This window comes from Rhipicephalus microplus, chromosome 1 (assembly GCF_043290135.1).
Source record: "Rhipicephalus microplus isolate Deutch F79 chromosome 1, USDA_Rmic, whole genome shotgun sequence".
Classification (NCBI taxonomy): Eukaryota; Metazoa; Arthropoda; class Arachnida; order Ixodida; family Ixodidae; genus Rhipicephalus; species Rhipicephalus microplus.
The window spans coordinates 243,291,044-243,309,588 of NC_134700.1; the positions used below are offsets into that span (position 1 = coordinate 243,291,044).

Genomic DNA, 18,545 nt, shown 5'->3' on the forward strand with positions numbered 1-18,545 from the left:
ATGATGGCGCAGAGTTCTTCAAAGCACTGGGGTTTAGGGACAGGGAGGGCAAAACATACTTTAAGCAGGTAGAATTAACTAGAAGGAGGTTATCTGATTGGTGGCTGAAATCAAAGCACGAGTGAAAATTAAATTTTTCCCTGCAAAGTAACAGTCCTCAACTTCACTATTGAAAGGGAGAAGAAGATAAATCTAGTTGTGTGTTCACTAAGTATAACGACTAGGTGCCGCTAGCCGCCGCCTGATCTAAAGGGTACAGCCATATCAATCCATCCATCCATCCGGAAGAGCGTCGTGTGGCTCATGGTGGTGCGGGCTAGCGGGAATGGTTGGGCTGTTGTAGGCCCAAGCCCCAAGCCCCAGTATGTCCCCGCAACCATACCACGCATGCGCACAACATAATATATATTATATATATATATATATATATATATATATATATATATATATATATATATATATATATATATATATATATACGTGAAGACGTTTCATCGTATGGCCTCAGAGTGAAAGCAGTACGTTCGCGCTGTAATTTCATTTTAGACTCAGAAATATGTACCTACTACGCACCCAAATGAAGTTTTATTTTAGGGACCAGAATCAACGCCATCAGGGAACGCCAGCCGTGGCTTCACGTGCCGGTGCCAATTGTATGGGTTCCCAATTCTAAGACTCTTTAGTGTTCCGCCGGGGTTCATATGTGTGTCTCGGGCTTGTACTTTGACATAGAGAAAGTGGTCGCCTGTGCTCTATAGTGCTTATCACTCGAGGTGTTTTTTCTTGCGTGTTCCCACACTAATGTTTCCGCTCAAGCTATAGATTGTACGAATGTCACTTTTCTCGCTGCAGTGGCCAAGGACTGAATAGCCAGCTGAAGAAGAACCAACATAGGGTCGAGTTAAAGTAAAACAACTATGGCAGTTTTCGGTTGGGCTGTGCATACTTGTCCTATCTCTTCAAGCGTCCTTTTTTTTGTGTTAGGGCTGTAAGCAGAAAGTCTCTAGCTGTGCCTTTTTGTGGTTCGTTCTCACTTTGAATGTACGGCTTTTCTCGTGCAGACTGCCGAGGAAGGGGCGCAGACGTCCATCCACCTGGCCGTCGAGCCCAAGGTGGGGACGGGCCACTACTACTCGGACTGCCGGCGGGCCTGGATAAGCAGGCAGGCGGCCAACCGGAGGAAGTGCGAGCGCTTCTTCTGGCACTCTGCACGTCTGGTGCACCTCGACGAAGACATGGTCAACTCTCTCATAGGAAAATTATAGCATGCATCGAAAATGTAAAAGCAGATAGGCTCGCTGAACTCGTAACACTTACGGCTCGCGTGTAGTTCCATTTGATTTGTGTAAGAGAGTGCTTATCAAGTGTAGGTATACAAATCCCTGTTTGGCTGCAGTTAGATAGGTCTCAGTCAATTACACTTAGAATGCTCCAGACAGGCTCGTTCCCCTTGCGGGGCCTTCTCAGTCGTATCTCCACAGACGTTGACTCAAGTTGTCCGGAATGTAATCAAATATATTGTGCCTTAGCGCACACGCTTTGGCAATGCCCCGCGTTACCTAACGGCCCTCTATCCAGCGAAGCCGACTGGGAAGAGGCACTCCGGAGCCCATCACTCCAGGCACAAATCCAGGCAATCCAGACAGAGGACCCAAGAAAGGGCAGAACATCACGGTGTCTCAGCCCCGACCTGGACGCGACCAGCGGCTTCCGCTGGTCCCCGATAGGAGATTTCGCGAAAGCTCCTCAGGATCACATAAATTGTCGGTCTGTCTGAATTGTTGTTCATTGTCGGTCTGTCTGGCTGCAGTATGTATAAATAAATAAGTGCGCACACCGTACGTAACATATTTCCGGCAGTGGTGCTTCTCGATGATCAAGTGAGGAAGTCAAGAGCTAGGCTTATAAATGGCTTGCGAAGTGACGGTGGCGTGCCGAAGACCCCGAGTACGTACAACAGAATACTAGGCAGCGGGAAAGGCAACAGTGGCTGCGAGAAGGCCCGGAGGCGATTAAAGGCCTGCGCCAACGACGATGTAGCCGTGGATATGCGTGGGATACGAATGTTCGGTATTAGCACGAGCTTTTGTCTCTGGAGTTTACACGACCGTGTCGTGTCTGCGTTCAACTCGAGCATCTCTCTTCGGAGAATCAACGTAGAAACAAGCTAGCGTCACCTATAGCTACAGTATATATAGCAACAACCTAGATGCAATCTAGGACCTGCATCATCTATCTAAGGCCTAGAAGCAACCTGGAATGAACCAGATTAGCCCTTCAGGCGCAAACTGCGATGAAGTGTCCGCAAAAGTATAAATTTTGCACAACATTCTGATATGCACGACAGTACATTAAAAAAATTAAAAAATAGGTTGTTTTCGGTTAGCTTTGCTTATTATTCGTAATTTGTGCATACCTAAATATATCTGCAGTCAGTCATGTTCAATTTTACACATAAAGTATGAAATCTTAGGCCTTAAATGCACGCGCCATTCGTTTTTGGCTGTGTTCAATTTGAGCAAAGAAAAGTAATACTTATAAAGTTGGTCCTGGAACGCGGCACGTCAAGCGACCCGTCGAACACCACTCTGCTTTCACTAAAATAATCATCTGCAGATTTACGCAGCACATTGGGGTTTAATCCAGTAGCGTTGACAATGCATAAGGTTCAACTGATCGTATGCGCAGTGTATCTTGCCCTTCTTTTCTCACTGGTCCGAGAAACTGACAAAAGGAAGTTGCGTCCACACATGTGCACACTGCGCCTCGATGGGTTAGACTTCAGAATCGTCCAGCTTTGCTGGTTCAAGAGAGAGAGAGAGAGAGAGAATAAACATTTATTAATAATGAATGCACATTGAGCCTTCTTTGGGTGGGGCCCTCAGTCCAGGGCGCTATTGCCTTGCGCGACCCTGCGAGCCCGCTGGACCAGCTGCTGCTGTTTCTGCCGGCGTAAGCTGAGCAGTGCAGACTCCCAAGAGGAAGGGGTGGGATTGGGAATGGGAGGAACGCCCTGTGGGGCAGAGCATTCCCACGTGGAGTGGTACACCGTCAGTACGGATCCACAGAAGGGGCAGCAGGAGGGCTGGTTCAAGCTTTGCATGGCTCAGTGCGCGTTTCGCCAATTTTCAGCATTTCTTTTTTTCAGCCGACAAATTTTCATGGTGTTCTTTTGAGTGTTAAAAGCTCGTGAAGTATTGATCCAACCGGGATACAGATGGTACTTGTGAAACGTACTATCTGAGATGACGGAGTTATTTGTACACGTACATAGTTTGTGCATCTTAGCCGATATATTTCCTAAATGGTGAAGGCTGCAAGAATAACAGTACTTTGTAAGAGAGACAACAAGCTCGACAGAAATAAGAAACAGTAAGATGAAATACTAAGCAGCAGTCGCTATCCCCAGAAAGATACTGCGTGAGTTATTCGTTGTGATACAACCTACGGATGTCGTGCTCCTGCCGGCGAAGTGTCCAATAGGTAATACCCGTGCCACACGGGCATAGAAGATGACATTCGGTGGCGAAAGCATTCAGTTCCCGAATGACATTTTTTTCGGCGGCGCTGCTACATGTCCAAAGTGAATGACATTTGACTTGATGATGTCGATCGCAGCACCTTTCAAGTGAGCATTGGGTGAGTAGCAATAAAAAATAAACAAGCGTTTACAAGCTTCATACACATCAGATAATCATTAAATGTAGAAATAAGCATATTACGCTGCCCTAAGTTTTAGTTTCTTGCTTGGTTTTACGACGTTGAAGCCGACCGTAGCAACCTAAGCCAACACTAGTCAAATCCACAGCGTAAATAGGAAATGGCGCCTGTCGCATCACACCTGTCGCATCTCTCAGAAGAAGATGTTCGCACAGTTCATTTTTTTCATGGAAGCACGTGTGTGTTTCCGTGCAAAGCATCGTGCTCAAGAGCGAATAATTCTGGAGCAGAGATGAGTTATTATGCGCCAGCTTCAGTACATTGAACTTCAATTAATTTCAAACCATTTAAACCTGATCTTCGTATAACGTTCAAAGCAATTTTCTGAAAGTTTAGTGCAAATAAAAGACGGGAAATTTTATTTTTAGCTGAATATGATTTGTTTTGTATACTTTAATGTAAACTGCACTTCGCGAGCTGTGTCGTCGAGAGTAGGCATTTCTCAGTCAACTGAGTTCTGGCGAAGGCATTTGGTGGCGAATGGCATTCGGACGAATGCCATTTGGTTCGCCCGTGTGGCACCGCGCGAATGGCAATAAATCTAAAGGCATTCGGGAATAAATGCCATTTTCTCTGCCCGTGTGGCACGGGTATAAGACGGTTAACGACGGCCGACAACGAGGCAAGTGGTGATTCATGCCGCATCAAGTGTGGGGCCGTATAAATGCGGCCGGATCTTAGTAAGAGCTTAGATGATTGCAAGGCATTCTTATTCCTTCACGGTGTGATTACTCTCGGTTAGTTAAGCGTTCGACTTGCATAAATATAGTCCCGATGCAGCCGGATCTTAGTAAGAGCTTGGATGATTGCAAGGCATTCTTATTCCTTCACGGTGTGATTACTCTCGGTTAGGTAAGCGTTCGACTTGCATAAATATAGTCCCGATGCAGCCGGATCTTAGTAAGAGCTTCTTCTTCTTCTCCTCATCTCATGGCTCTTACCCAATGCTAATGATTGGCCGAGTGTTAGGTGAATTTTTTTCTTCGCAATTCTACTCGTATATCCTAGATATTGGTTACTCAACAAATAATTACTGAATAATGATATTCAAATGTTTAAGAGAATGAAGAACTTAGCTCTATATTCTTTTGGTCTGACTGATCAATTACTCTATGGCGTAGTAAACATCCCTGTGACTGTAGGCCCGAGTAAAGGCACCGAATTGATTTGGATATTTCCAGACCCAAGTTTCGAAGAGGTGGTGCCAAATGCAAGGCATTTTTTTTTTCCTTCGTCACGTTGTGACAGCTCTCAGTTTTGGCAAGCGCTCGACTTGTATAATTAATCGTGACATATTCAGGGGAACCCGTTTGCGCCGAGTGGCATATGTGTGCACTTTTGTGGAGCGGCCATGTGCCCGAAGTGGCGCGAAGTGTGCAGAGACGTCAACAAGCGACGGAGATTCGTAAACGCCCCGTCACAGTCTGGTGACCACAAGGTGAAGTGCCCGTTGGTGCCAGGGATCTTCGTCAGGGGTGAAATTATGGTGGCTAGATTACGGATAAAGCGTCTGAAGTACGAACCATAGAACCAAGGTACTAACACAAGCCGATGAGAATTGCTTAATATTTCTGCGTATATGGAATACCACGGTGAACGTGCTTGGCGCTCCGGGTTAGAAAGGAAGACGAGGATCAGGTGGATCGCTAACGAAGCTTATTCCTAATTTCTTTCCTTATTTTCTTATTTTCTTATTTTCTTATTTTCCTTGCATTAAGCTAATGAGTTACTTCAAAAACCATCTATTTTTATAGAAATATTATCGAATAGTTCATAAACTATTTAACAATAACAATCTAAACAAAACTATTTATAGAACAAGGCACCACCCGTTTCATGGCCGATCTCCATAGTGGGTCGCGCCAGTTTAATCATTGGCAACCGACCAACCAACCAAGTAGTCGGCTGCTCTTGAGGTCACCCTTCTGACCTAACAAACGGCCCCTTTCTGCCTTGACGGTCTCCTCGAAGCGTAACTATATTTCGATGCACATTCGCATAGAGAATTCAGCAACGGCTCGGTGTTCGGCATGCAGTTCCGGGAAGAATTTAATCCTTGGCTATGACATAGTTGCCGAGCGGGAAACCGGACCGGAGTTGGAGACCGGAGTTTGGCAAGCATATCGAAACACGCTGAAGTCGTTTGAGTTAGATTGTGAAGTCGGGAGAGAAGGCAACAATGTCTTCAAGCTATAGCATAATCACGTGTGCCACTCCAAGCCTTGCATTACTGCGACCATCATGCGATCAAATGTCGTGGGAGCATTGTATACGAAATCCACTTGATGAACATGACGTTGAATTCGTATACAGGCCATCGGGCAGGACGAAGACTGTCTCCAGCTGATTGATCTCTGCCATGAGCACTAGCCATTATGCTGAGCGCGAATGCAGAGATGAAAAGAATTCAGCTCCTTGTAGGCTGTCACTGCGTCGTCTATGCGGGGTAGGAAATAAACGTCGTTGTGAGTGATCTTGTTGAGGCGCTGATGATCCTCGCAATACTATTCCCTTTTTTTTTTAAAACAACGACGGCAGGAGATATTCATGGACTTTTGGAAGGTCCAGTTACTTTGATCTGTCGCATATCGTCGACTTGTTCGCTCATCACACCGTATTCTGACGAGGAAATGTAACGCGGGTGCTAGCGCAGTTGTGATAGTGAGCCAGCCTCAATTTTTGACATGTTGAGCGCTATAGACAGGGACATGAGAGAGAGGACGATTTCGAGAGAGAGGGCAGACGTCCGGCCCAAGAAAGGCTGCCCCACGATGTAGGCAAAGCAAAGTTGTTCCAAGAATGGCAGGAGCTGGGAACGCTGGTCCACTGTAAAGGTTCCAGATATGGAGGAATCATACATCGCTCCACTGTAGAGCTATAGCACTAAAATTAGGGCAGGTTACACAGTACGTGTCATGGCGAGCGTCAATAGCTTGCTCATCACAAATGGCTTCCACAGTGCCAATACATTTCCCTCTTCGAACTTATGCGCAGTAGATAACGGCATTCTGGCACGACTAGAAGTCCCAGACAGGGAAGACGTTTGGAAAACAGAAATGAATAATTGCGAATTTAATGGCGTACACAACGTCCCCATTGTCTACAGGAGCTGTGAAAGACGCTAAGGAGTGAAAATGTGAGCACGGGTTGTGCGTAGAGACAGTCCAGAAAGGGACATTGTGATTTTCTGAAGCGGTAAAATATGGCGTGCATAACACACGACGGCTTCTTTGTCCACAAGGGCAGATGCGCGGATACCAGCGAAAAGCACCTCTATCACAATGGACGCGCTGCGACAAGGTCATTTCGACGATGCCGCTGTCATTGCATGTCGAAGTACGACGGTTATCTTTCTTCTTCCTGAGTGACGGGACGAGGTTACATCAGCAACAATGATCGATGGCGCGGAGCCAAGGAGCGGCGGGTGTTAGGCGGTGGGTGGTATATTGGCGACAGTGGTATATATAGGATGGCGGTAATGCGGACGGGTCTGACGGCTTGTCACGGATGGCGCGGCGCCAGGCGGCTGCGCCATATTATATAGTAACGTGTAACGTGACCATCGTAGCCAAACGCAAACCAACAGGGCGGTTGTCCGCGATGCAGCACTGGTTCTCGGAGGTGGCGCACCGGTGTCCCAGTAGCGCCACCGGGTTCTAGCGGTCCTTCTCATCGGACGAGGCACTTCACGTAGCGGCTAGTGCTGGGGCTCCCTGACAGGCTGCACACAAGGTCCAGCTACGGCGTCCACCTAACGAGGAGGTATACAAGGAGTGAGCGGATTAGGTCTGGCAACGACCTTGGCGTAGCTGGGTGGTGCTGGCCCCGGTGTTGCCGGCGTAAGAAGGTGTACGTGTTGGTCTGGCAAAATGATTATTTATTGCACGCGAGCACGGTGGGGCGGAAGCGTGACGTCCCAAGCGGGTTGTTGTACATGCAACGGATGAGCAAAGGGTATCAAAGACAGTTTGCGTGTAACTTCCTCCCTTACGAACGCTTTCATATTCGCAAGCAGTGCGAACTGGTCGGAAATGGCGGCCAAAACCAGCCACATTTCCGTTGTGTGATAAAGGGCGCAAATCAACAAGCGATGCATATAGCTACTCGTAACTTTGACATAAATTGATTATTTCGGTTCTAGGCTGAATGTACTTCGCAAGTAACATGTTGACGGCAGCGTCCTGTATGCAAGAGTCACCGTTGGGTAGGCTGGAAAAAGTGTCAGAACTCAATATAAAAGTAAGTAACAAAAGTAGCGAAGCCATTCAATATCGTTACAGTTGGTCTAATCTAGTTAAGCATCAGCAGCGAGACCAACAGAATAGTGAAGAACGATGCACAGTGGTTATGTGCCATATTGATTTATTGTTGAAACAAGCAAACAAAACACTTGTCATATCTCACTATGGCAGCGGTAACTCGTAGTGGTTCTACAGCACTTATTCGACGACAACAGGATATAGATGTTACAACGATCAGGACAGATATCCCATGCCGGCTAACTGAAATAAAATGATCGTGCCGCATCGCACATTTCAGCTTCCTCGTATGTGCAGGTATCCCATGACACATCTCTAGATTGTGTGATGACCATCGATGGCAATGATTAGAAGCGCTTTCACCAACGCCGTACCAATCTAACAATCGGCACATTTCAACGTAATTGTGAACACGTCCAACTTCCAGACCCCAATTTCGCCAAGGCACCTTCCGAAATCTGCCACCAGCGTTGCCAGCCTGCTTGCGAGGCTGGCTACACTTAAATGTGTTAATCAACCGGTATGAATTCCGAGGAGAGCCCGGCGCTGGAACCGGTGCCGTAGCAGCTACTATGTCAAAAAAACGGCACAAATTTGATTTGATGTCGTTTTGGCTACGAGCGCGTCGGGGAGAGCAGAGCGACAAGAGAGGCCACCTGATACAACGGGACGCGCATGCGCACCGCAGCAGGCGTCTCTTCACTTGATGGCGCCTTCAGCCACGTGATCTTATACTTACGCTCACGCCTGTACATTCCACGAGCACAACGAATGTCTAGGCATTGGGCTAAGTTGTATGCGAAATGCCTGTCTTATGCTCAACTCTAAGACGTGCTATTTCGGTGGGCACCAAGCCTTGATGCTAGGACACCTTATGGATAAAGATGGTGCCAGCTCTGACCCTGCAAAGACAGAGTCTGTTGAATCATTTGAGACACCTTAGTCTGTGAAAGAACTTCACAGCATCTCGGGGTTCTGCTCTTAATGAGATTCATTCCTCGCTTTGCTGAAGTCATGCACTTATCCCTTGATGAGCCTTCTGCACAAGAGCGTGCTATTCGAGTAGACGCCCGAGTGTTCAGCTTCCTTTCGGCAGCTTCATTTCTTGCTTACGTCACTGTCGATACTAGGACATTTTAATCCTGCCGCGCATACAGAGGTCCACAGAGAGACAAATGTCATCAGTATTAGTGCTGCACTGGTAGTACGATTGGGTAACAGGGAACATGTCCTGGCCCACGCAAGCCGATCATTAAGCAAACACGAGCGGTAATTGAAAAAGAATGTCTCGCTGCTATTTTCGAGGCTCAGTGATTTCGGTCATACTAACGAGCGTTAGCCTTCGATCATCACCAACCATCACTCTCTGTGCGCTGGCTCGTCGATCTTTGGGATTCATCAGGACGCCTTGCACGGCGGATTCTGTGTCTGCAAAAGTACAACATCACTGCCTTACGTAGTACCTGACTCGGTCCTGCGAGACGCAGCACTATCCTCTGCAACGGCAGGTGAAGTGTCACAGTTCATGCTGCATTGCCTAATACTTCATCGTGGTCCCCCTCTTGCGGTAATCAGTAAACGTGGCTGTCGGCTCAGGGCCGATGTGGTTGAAGAACTGCTGCGTCATTGAGCCTTCAATCTGCAGTATTCGACGTCTTATCACCCACAGACCAATGGCTTGACTGAGCGCATGAACAGAACACTTGTGAACATGATATCTATGTATTTTAGCTCGGACGACCAGAACTGAGACGAAGAGCTTTCCGTTCGTCACATATGGTTATAACACTGCGCAGCATGAAACCCCTGGATACAGCTCGTTTTTTTTTCTTCTTTACGTTCGTTGAGCGTATACGATCTTTTCTTTCTGTAGTCATGACGACTCTTTCATGGCGTAAACCATTTACCGGATGTAGGAGGCTTGGAGACTCGCTCGATTGCGTACTCTGGCTTCACTAAAACGGTCGAAGTCAAGATAGGTCAGCAGACACCGGCAAGTAACCTATGAGCCTGCAGACTTAGTGTGGATATATGGGCTCCTGCCCTTAAACGTGGACTTTCCCAAGGAGAATAGGAAAAAAGAACGACAGGGAGGTTAACCAGCCTATATGCAGTCGGTTTGCTACCCTGCGCGTGGGAGGGGGGTGGAGGAGATGAAAGATAGAGAGCAGAGATGGAAGAGAGATAAACACAGCACATTCGGCAGCACATACGCAAAAACTACTAGCCGACTATGAGAACCATCTGTCGTAACTAAGCGCCTTAGTGAGGTGCATGATAGAATCGCACGCCTCAATAACGATGAGAGACGATCATCTAAGACCGATGATACGCATGACGTAGCCCACCTAAAGCAGTTCACTCAGTGACTGACCAGCCGACTTCTCACGCTAAGCTTCGTCTGAGAGAGGAGCAATGCTACAGTGGGTCTATTCTAACGAAGCAACAGCAGCGACAACACCAGAAAAGTGAAGAGAAGAACGACGTGATGTACCGGCACGCAGTTGCCCTGTAAACAAAGCCCTGTCAAACCCCGTTTACAAGTCCTGTAAGAGTATTATTACCTGTTGCCAATGGCAGAAAATTGACCTTATTAAAGTGTTTTATTTTTGAACAATAAATAATATTTTCAGTCAGAAATAAAATACAACAGCAGTTTTATTCTCATCTTGCTTGGTGTTTAAACCGTAAATAAAATTACAAATAAATGAACTCATTAGAACTTCCGGGCGCCTGCATATGTCCATATAGAATAGATCGAGCAATCACCAAAGACACAGTAAGGTTAGAACATTCCAGCCAATAAATCAGCATGAACATTAATCACAGAAGTAGACGCGAGCTGACAATGATTACCATAATTCCCGTTCAGCTAAGCATACTGATATTTGGTTGAAGACATATCTTCATTTCGTTGCTGATTTCTGTTTTTTGCAAAATTCCTACGAGAACACGCGCTGTGCATCAGCATTTGAAATTAGCTCGTAGCGCTGATATATATGACGCGCATTGTGGACATCGAGCTAGCCAAGTGTGCAACAATGCCACTCTTATCCAAAAGGCACATTTAAACTTCTTTTATCTGCGTGTAGTATAACTCCTCAAGCTAATGTTTGAGGTCAGTGTACAACGCCACTGCACATTCCAGTCCTCCATAGCGGGCAATCAAGAACAAGATATTCATCACTCGGTCTTGGCAGGCGTGCCATGTTGTTGTTTTTTTATCGTTTTTTTTTTTGAAGGTCTCTCGATGAGCATTATATTGTTGGAGCCGGAGGGTGTTTGAGGCGGAGGGTGTTCGCATTAATGCTTTCCTTGCGGCACAGTTAAGGTCTAGACCAAGGAGCAATATTCAATGGTGGGCTAGTGATTAGGAAGGCCATAGCGTCTGTGCGTGCACGCGAGAACGTCGCCTTCGCGAAGGCATATGAAGGGTACTCCATTTTTTTCTCGTTAATCAGTACTTCTAGTTATATCTTTTATTTGGCTATTAATTTTATGTGAAATGTAACTATGAGCTTTATAGCAGTTTTACTGTTCACTCCTGCATCGAAGAGGCGCTGATTCAAATTTCTGACCCCGAAGTAACAGCTGTGCGTTCTTCTTTTTTTAGGTAATATAGGGCAGTAATTCGTTTATTTTTTCGTTAGTGCAATAGTAACGTATTTAGCCACTTTTGTTCTCTCGATAACGTCAACACTGTATATTCTTTAGATCAACGATAACAAATTTGCGAATGTATCGATCTTAAGATATAATCTCGGAAAGTATACTGTATTCAGTACAATCTCTGCTCTAGTACATTCTATATATAGTTTGTAAGACATATGTGTACTTGATACTGCCCAGACATGAGATTAGATAGATAGATAGATAGATAGATAGATAGATAGATAGATAGATAGATAGATAGATAGATAGATAGATAGATAGATAGATAGATAGATAGATAGATAGATAGATAGATAGATAGATAGATAGATAGATAGATAGATAGATAGATAGATAGATAGATAGATAGATAGATAGATAGATAGATAGATAGATAGATAGATAGATAGATAGATAGATAGATAGATAGATAGATAGATAGATAGATAGATAGATAGATAGATAGATAGATAGATAGATAGATAGATAGATAGATAGATAGATAGATAGATAGATAGATAGATAGATAGATAGATAGATAGATAGATAGATAGATAGATAGATAGATAGATAGATAGATAAAAATGAAGAGTTTGTGGAGTACAGCACGTCAGAGTGGCATATCATTACTGATAAGAAAATGGCGAGAGCCACATTTCTTTAAAAAAAGTAAGCATGAGCAGCAAGACAGATGACGCCAACAATACTTCTCTTAGGCCGAATTTATTCATTACGGTGTAATAAAAGCATCAGCGGAGACGTGAGAGACTACAAACAAACGCCTGGCTTGTGTGTACGCCGTTTCTCTCGTGGTTGTCCGCGCTGGTGCCTCCTTGCTCCCAGCCAGATGACGATTGCGGCTGTGTGGCAGAAATAATGCTCCAGTACTCGATTTTTTTTTTTTGTATGGAATTGCTCAAAGTCGCCGAAGTCTAAGAACTGGCTCGCATTCAAAACAGAAAGATGTCACTTTCGTTTATGTTATCAATGACCATTTGTCCCCAACAATATGTCCACTCAATATAGAAAATCACATTTGTGAAAATCCGCAAGGCGGCGGAAAAGTCATCAGTGGCGGAATGGACAATTACCCACTTTTGTGGCACGAGAAATTGTGCCTTCGAGAAATCCCAATAGACTCGCTTGCAGCCACGCCACCACTTGGCAGTATTCTGCTGACACCTTGAATGGAAGCGTTCGAAGAGGATGTGATTCACCGGCAATTGTGTACCAGCACCGTTTGCATATCGGAGTGGCGTTCCCCTTTCGGCGTTTGGCGCGCCTTGAAAGAACCGCCTCTCCAAGGCCGCCAACTACGTGTGTTTTTATACGTGCACGTTCGCTCGGTGGCTCTCTTCCTTTTAACGCGCAATATTTCTCTCTTTCAAATCGAGCAGCCGTTTCCTGTAGCGTCTGAATTTCTTTCGACCAGTGTCAACGGAGGCTGCCGAGATTTCGAGGCAGAAGGAGCGCCAGCCGTAAGTAGTCAACACCTGGTCTTGTTTATAAATTGTCTTGCCTCTTCCGATCAAGCTTTACTAGTGTTTGCCTAACCTTGGAACGTACTTCTTTACGGAGTATTCCGTGCTTAACACCAACTGTTTGTTGTCTATGGGAATACATTATAAGTTAACTTCAGCCGTTATTTCAATATATCCACGAAAATTTTCACCAACGAAAATAGAAGCCAGATATAGAATGATTGAGAAGCCATTTCTCTATTTTTACGAGCTATTAAAAGTTTGCTACAAAAACGTTCTAAATGCGTTGTTCGCCTTTTTCTGTACAACCCAGTACATTGAGAATGGCAGCCCCGTTGACGGCGTTTGAGCTCTAAGCCTTGCAAACAGCTGTACTGCGCAACTGCAGTTGACTCAGCATCATTTCACTTAGCTTGAACTATTCACAACATTCTCTTATTCCTTAATGACTGTTTATCGACCAGACATTACAAGGCTAAGTACAGCGCAATACGTTCAATGCAAAAGTTGTGCAACCATTCGATGGAATTGATTTTTTCTTCGAGAGCTCACGTTGCAGACTCTAAAGGAAACTTAGTTTATACAGCAAATTTACTCTTTCAAAGCTGTATTGTGAATAATTTCAAGTCGTCACGTTGCTTGGTACGGAAATCACAGATTGGCGTCTCCGCACTCCCATTTTCTTTTCGCGCGTTTTTTTTTTCTCACTTATCAAGCGTCATGTCACGGTAAGAGTGGTCTTCTTAAGGCTGTGATATTGTACTATATACAAGAAAAATTGATTTTGCTCTTTAGTGTACTCCCCTTTAAAGGCTCGTTTCTGTGTTAGGCACAAGTTAAATGAAAACCATTAAACAGTTCAGCCAAGGAAGGAGACGTCATTTATGCTCTCCTAAGTGTACTCTAGTAACTACGCTACAAACGGGAAGAAAGTTAAATGGACGAAGATGGCAGTTGCCGCCGGCAGAGGCCAAACCCGTAATCTTTGGATGACGCGTCCGACGCTCTTACCATTTGAGCTACGTCGATGGTTGTCCTTTCACCCCCTTTTACTTATTTCACGTTTATATCGTAACTACTGCAGTATGAAGAGCAGCGCAGTATTCTGGGGTTTCGCGTCGTTTGGTGGTGTTTAGTGACGACAGCATGACGTTGCATTTCTGCACGATTTCTAGTTACAATACGCTTACCCTCTTCAGCTTCACTGTCAATGCGCTGTATAACTAAACCGTCCTGGGTTTCACTGTCTATTGGAGTTCATTAGGTTTGTGTCAAACAAACAACCTCGACAATTTTCTCATTTTGTTCATTCATAGCGGGGGTCTCGTTCTTGCAGGCCTGGTGCGTTCAGGTAGTATGCGAGGGCTTGTTGGACATCTGCCAACTCGCCGAAAAATTCCGTGCTACGTGATGATAGCTGGCAAAAAAAAAAGTGTTCTGGAATCATCGTTGTAGCTACACTTTCTCGTTTGCATGCTCAGAAATACCCCATAAAATTGAACGGTATGACGACCGCGGTTGTGACTCAATCGGCAAAGCATCTAATGTGTTTTTCGAAGATTGCAGGCTCTGTCCTTGACGGTGCCAAGTTGTTGTTGTTTTTTTCGCCCCCTTCACTTTCTTCACATTTACATTATAACTGCGACATTATATAGTAAATATAGTTAAAATTCCACAAACAACGTACCTTACACCTTCTTACGGTAGCTTTTAGCGCGAAATAAAGACGGGAGACAGACAACCCCAAACTATCAACTGATTTTATTCGAAAGGCACACACATATATAACTAAAAAGGCACAGTCACGAGTCACATTAGTGAAAAGTAAATTCTATTAGTGGCAGACGCTCAAATAATCTAACTCAGTGGCATGCAACACAATAAAAAGTTTTGCTACGAATGTCTCACCCGATCTGTTAATAACGTATGCTTCCTCAATTTCTCGTGCAACCTTCCTTTTTATCTTGCGAGAACCTTACTTTCTTATAGCAAGGGTGCGCAGCCGCACTCCCTGCAATATAAAGAATGATTAGAACAAGGAGTCCCTCTCAATGAAGTGTTATGATATAATAATCTATATAGTTCAAACACCAACCCGTCTGCCCAACAGGGCATTTCCCGCATGCTAATGGTGTATCATATACTACCTTTTTGCAACACTCGACCAATTTATCACGGTGTTTGATGTCACACCCGTGGTCCTGCTTCCTCTGTCCTGATAGCTTCTTACCCACAGCCGCAAAAATAAGGCCAAGCTTGTATGCAGCAGAAAAAACCGCACTCAACCCTAACCTCTCAACAACTTTTCCACTCGCCCAACAAGTCCCTCTACTGACCTACACCTTCCTTGTTACCATTGTCAGTTGGTATCTGTTAATGGCAGTATCGAGAGTCGTTTGTTTATATAGGGTAACTTAATTTCAACACGATATCAATTAGATACCATTACTTAGATATCTAGGCATTCCACTGGGGCAACAAGCTATTCTCTACCATAAGTACAGACGTGAGACTGGTGCAATTCGTGTTTTCGCGATGTTTTTTTAGAATATCAAAAAAACATTCCTCGTTTCCAGTCTGCAACTCATAAATTGCCCTGACGACAGTATTGGGCATTTATGATGTTAACCATTCAATTTAGAACTCATTATCGAATATCCTTCGGTAAGAGAATGCCGGTAGCAGCTTTTCAAGGCATCTTCGATTGCACCGTATATAGGACTGTGATATGTCTGGTGAAATTATGCCGGTCATCATATATAGGTAATCAAGTCTAAGTAAATAAAATGCATCAAAATTACGTGTTAATTAAAAAGAGAAAGCCATCAACGCGTTCATTTTTAATGCGTCCTATGTTAAGTGAGCAACGTACATGCTCTGCCATCGATTGCAGAGCTTAACGTTAAAGGACTCCAAGTTTTAAAGGTAACAAGTTGACGATTGAAACGGCGCCGTGATCGTCTAACCGCACGATGACGCAGCTGTATACTTTCAAGTCTTGCACGAATCGCCCTCATCGGCAATCCTACCGGTAGACTCATGCTGGCGAAAAACACGCCATCCGCCGGGCGCATGAATTTATAAGACACGTTTCTTGCGAGGAATGGTGGCTTACAATAGTTGCTTGTTCATCATAATCCTCATCATCATCAGCCTGACTCATCCCGCTGCTGCACCAAGGTCTCCCCCATGTTCCGCCAGTCAACTCGATCTTCTGCTTGCTTTTGCCACTTTATACCCGCAAACTTCGCAATGTCATCTGATCACCTAACTTTCTGTCTCCCCCTCACCCACCTGCCTTCTCTGGTAATCGGCTCAGTTCCCCTAATGACCAGCCAGGGGCGTAGCCAGGGGCGTAGCCAGGGGGTTGTACACCAGGCCCGTGCCCCCACCGCTCCCGAATATTTTTCCGCCATAGAATGGAGAACGAAAAATGTCATTTCAAGGGGGTGCCCTCCAAGAAATCAAGGTGCACCCCTCCCCTCGAAAAAAAAATGTCTGGCTACGCGCCTGTGACCAGTGGTTCCTAACTACGTGCTATGTTCCCGGCCCATGTCCATTTGGTCTTCTTGATTTCAACTAAATATGATATCTTTAACCTCGGTTTCTTCCCTCACCCGCTCTGCCTTCTCCTTGTCTCCTAAGATTATTTCCACCATTTTCCTTTCCATCACTCACTGCGTCGTCTTCAATTTAAGCCGAACCCTCATCGTAAGCCTCCAGCTTTCTAGGATGACTGCCAGATGGGCGTGTTGGTAAATCCAGCTTTCTGCTCCGTAGGTGAATACCAGCAAGATGCAGCTGCTATATACATTTCTCTTGAGGGATAATAGCAATCTACCAGTCATGATTTCTTGAATGTTCATCAACATACTGCATCCGATCAGCTCCTAGAGTCCCAGAATCTCGCCTGTAACCTGTTCTTTTCTAAATCTTGGAAGAACCATCTGCTGACTACCACAGTGCATGAAACAAACAATAGCGTCGCTTGTTTCATCAGTCATGCACGTCGCTAATTTATCACATCTGTCAATGTCAGCACCACAAGTTATTGTCCATGTATTTCGCTCGGTATATTTACTACGATATAGACGTTGTCAGCCGATTTGTCGACGACGTTGTCGACTGACGTTGTCGACTGACTTTACATTTTTCAAATGGCTTTACTGCTCAAGCTCGTCGACCTTGTCTACAAACTTCTTGTTTGCTTTCTTAGACACGTAGTTTATAAACGTAGGAAGACAATGATAGTGATCTGACTCCATCAAGGAAAGCTCCATCGCCCTCCTCAACAACAGCCTGAGCTGCTGTGAGGGCCTCACCCTTGTCTGTCATATTATAATTTTTTCAAGTAAACATCCGCCCGTATATAATCACGTTTTGTCATCACATTGTTATCAGTGTAATTATTATGAAAGTGAAAGTCAGAAACAATCCACCTAAAATCACGAGAAATTCCGCGCGGATTTTTAGTAAAAAGCTTTTGGATAAGAAAGTAGTCCTTCTACGTGGATCCGACCCGTTACCAAAGCCTTCCGGGTCCATTGTTTTACTGATTGGGTTAATGAGGAAACTAGTGGCAGCAAGCAGAATCCACCTTGTTCACAATGCATCTGCTCATGCACGTGCTTCAACAGGGGAAAAGGCGTGAAATGTCTCTTCATCTCAGCAGCTTTGCTTCTGGCAATACAGGTTGTGCCAGCCCTTATACTAATGCCCAACCACAAAAGCAGGTGATAGTAAAGAAAATGAAAGAGGCTTATTAATGTACAATTCGGATTACGGGGACATCGACACACAATAAGACGGCAATAAAGGCACAGACGCACAAGACGAGCGCTGTCCTGTCTGGGTCCTTTCTTCTCCTTCTTTGAAGCAGGGCAACGAGACGTAGACAATGAAGGCACGAACACACGAGACGGGCGCTGTCCTGTCTGGGTCCATTGTAGCCCTTCCTTGAAGCAGTGCAACGAGACGTAGACAATGAAGACATGGACACACGAGATGGTCGCTGTCCTGTCTGGGTCTTTGTTGTCCTTCCTTGAAGCCCTGCAATAGACAATGAAGGCACGAGCACACAGGACGAGCGCTGCCCTGTCTAGTTCATTTTTTTTCCATGAAGCAGCGCTCCTCTTCTGCGTTTTGTTGCACCACTTCAACGATACAATTGTACCAGTCATCACAAGTTTCTGTCCTGCTGCACATGGGTATTCGATATTGAATATCAGTTGCACGGAAACTCATGCAGTGACAGAAAATTTATCAAAGAGAAAAAAAGCGTTCCCATTATGACCCTTTCACTAGCCAGCCGGATTCAGCAGCACTAATTTTTAATAACCCGTGTACTTATCGTGGAAAAAAGATATGTTCATATTTCACTTCGGGATCATACTAATACTTAAATGTGATTAACACTTTTCTCAATATTTGTGTT

General features: G+C 45.0%; 2 protein-coding genes across 2 annotated transcripts in view; both read left to right on the forward strand.

The window, feature by feature from the left end:
- The window catches only part of LOC142813824 (retinol dehydrogenase 12-like), a 31,354-nt gene extending 28,503 nt beyond the window's left edge, over positions 1-2,851 (forward strand). Inside the window, exon 7 of the mRNA XM_075891760.1 lies at positions 1,062-2,851. Within this exon, the coding sequence (XP_075747875.1) occupies positions 1,062-1,265 (204 nt within the window). The 3' untranslated portion in view covers positions 1,266-2,851. The remainder of the gene's footprint in view (positions 1-1,061) is intronic.
- A 10,100-nt stretch (positions 2,852-12,951) lies between these two features.
- LOC142813830 (retinol dehydrogenase 13-like) overlaps positions 12,952-18,545 on the forward strand; it is a 28,094-nt gene continuing 22,500 nt past the window's right edge. Inside the window, exon 1 of the mRNA XM_075891765.1 lies at positions 12,952-13,108. The gene's annotated coding sequence lies outside the window, so the exon portion shown is untranslated. The remainder of the gene's footprint in view (positions 13,109-18,545) is intronic.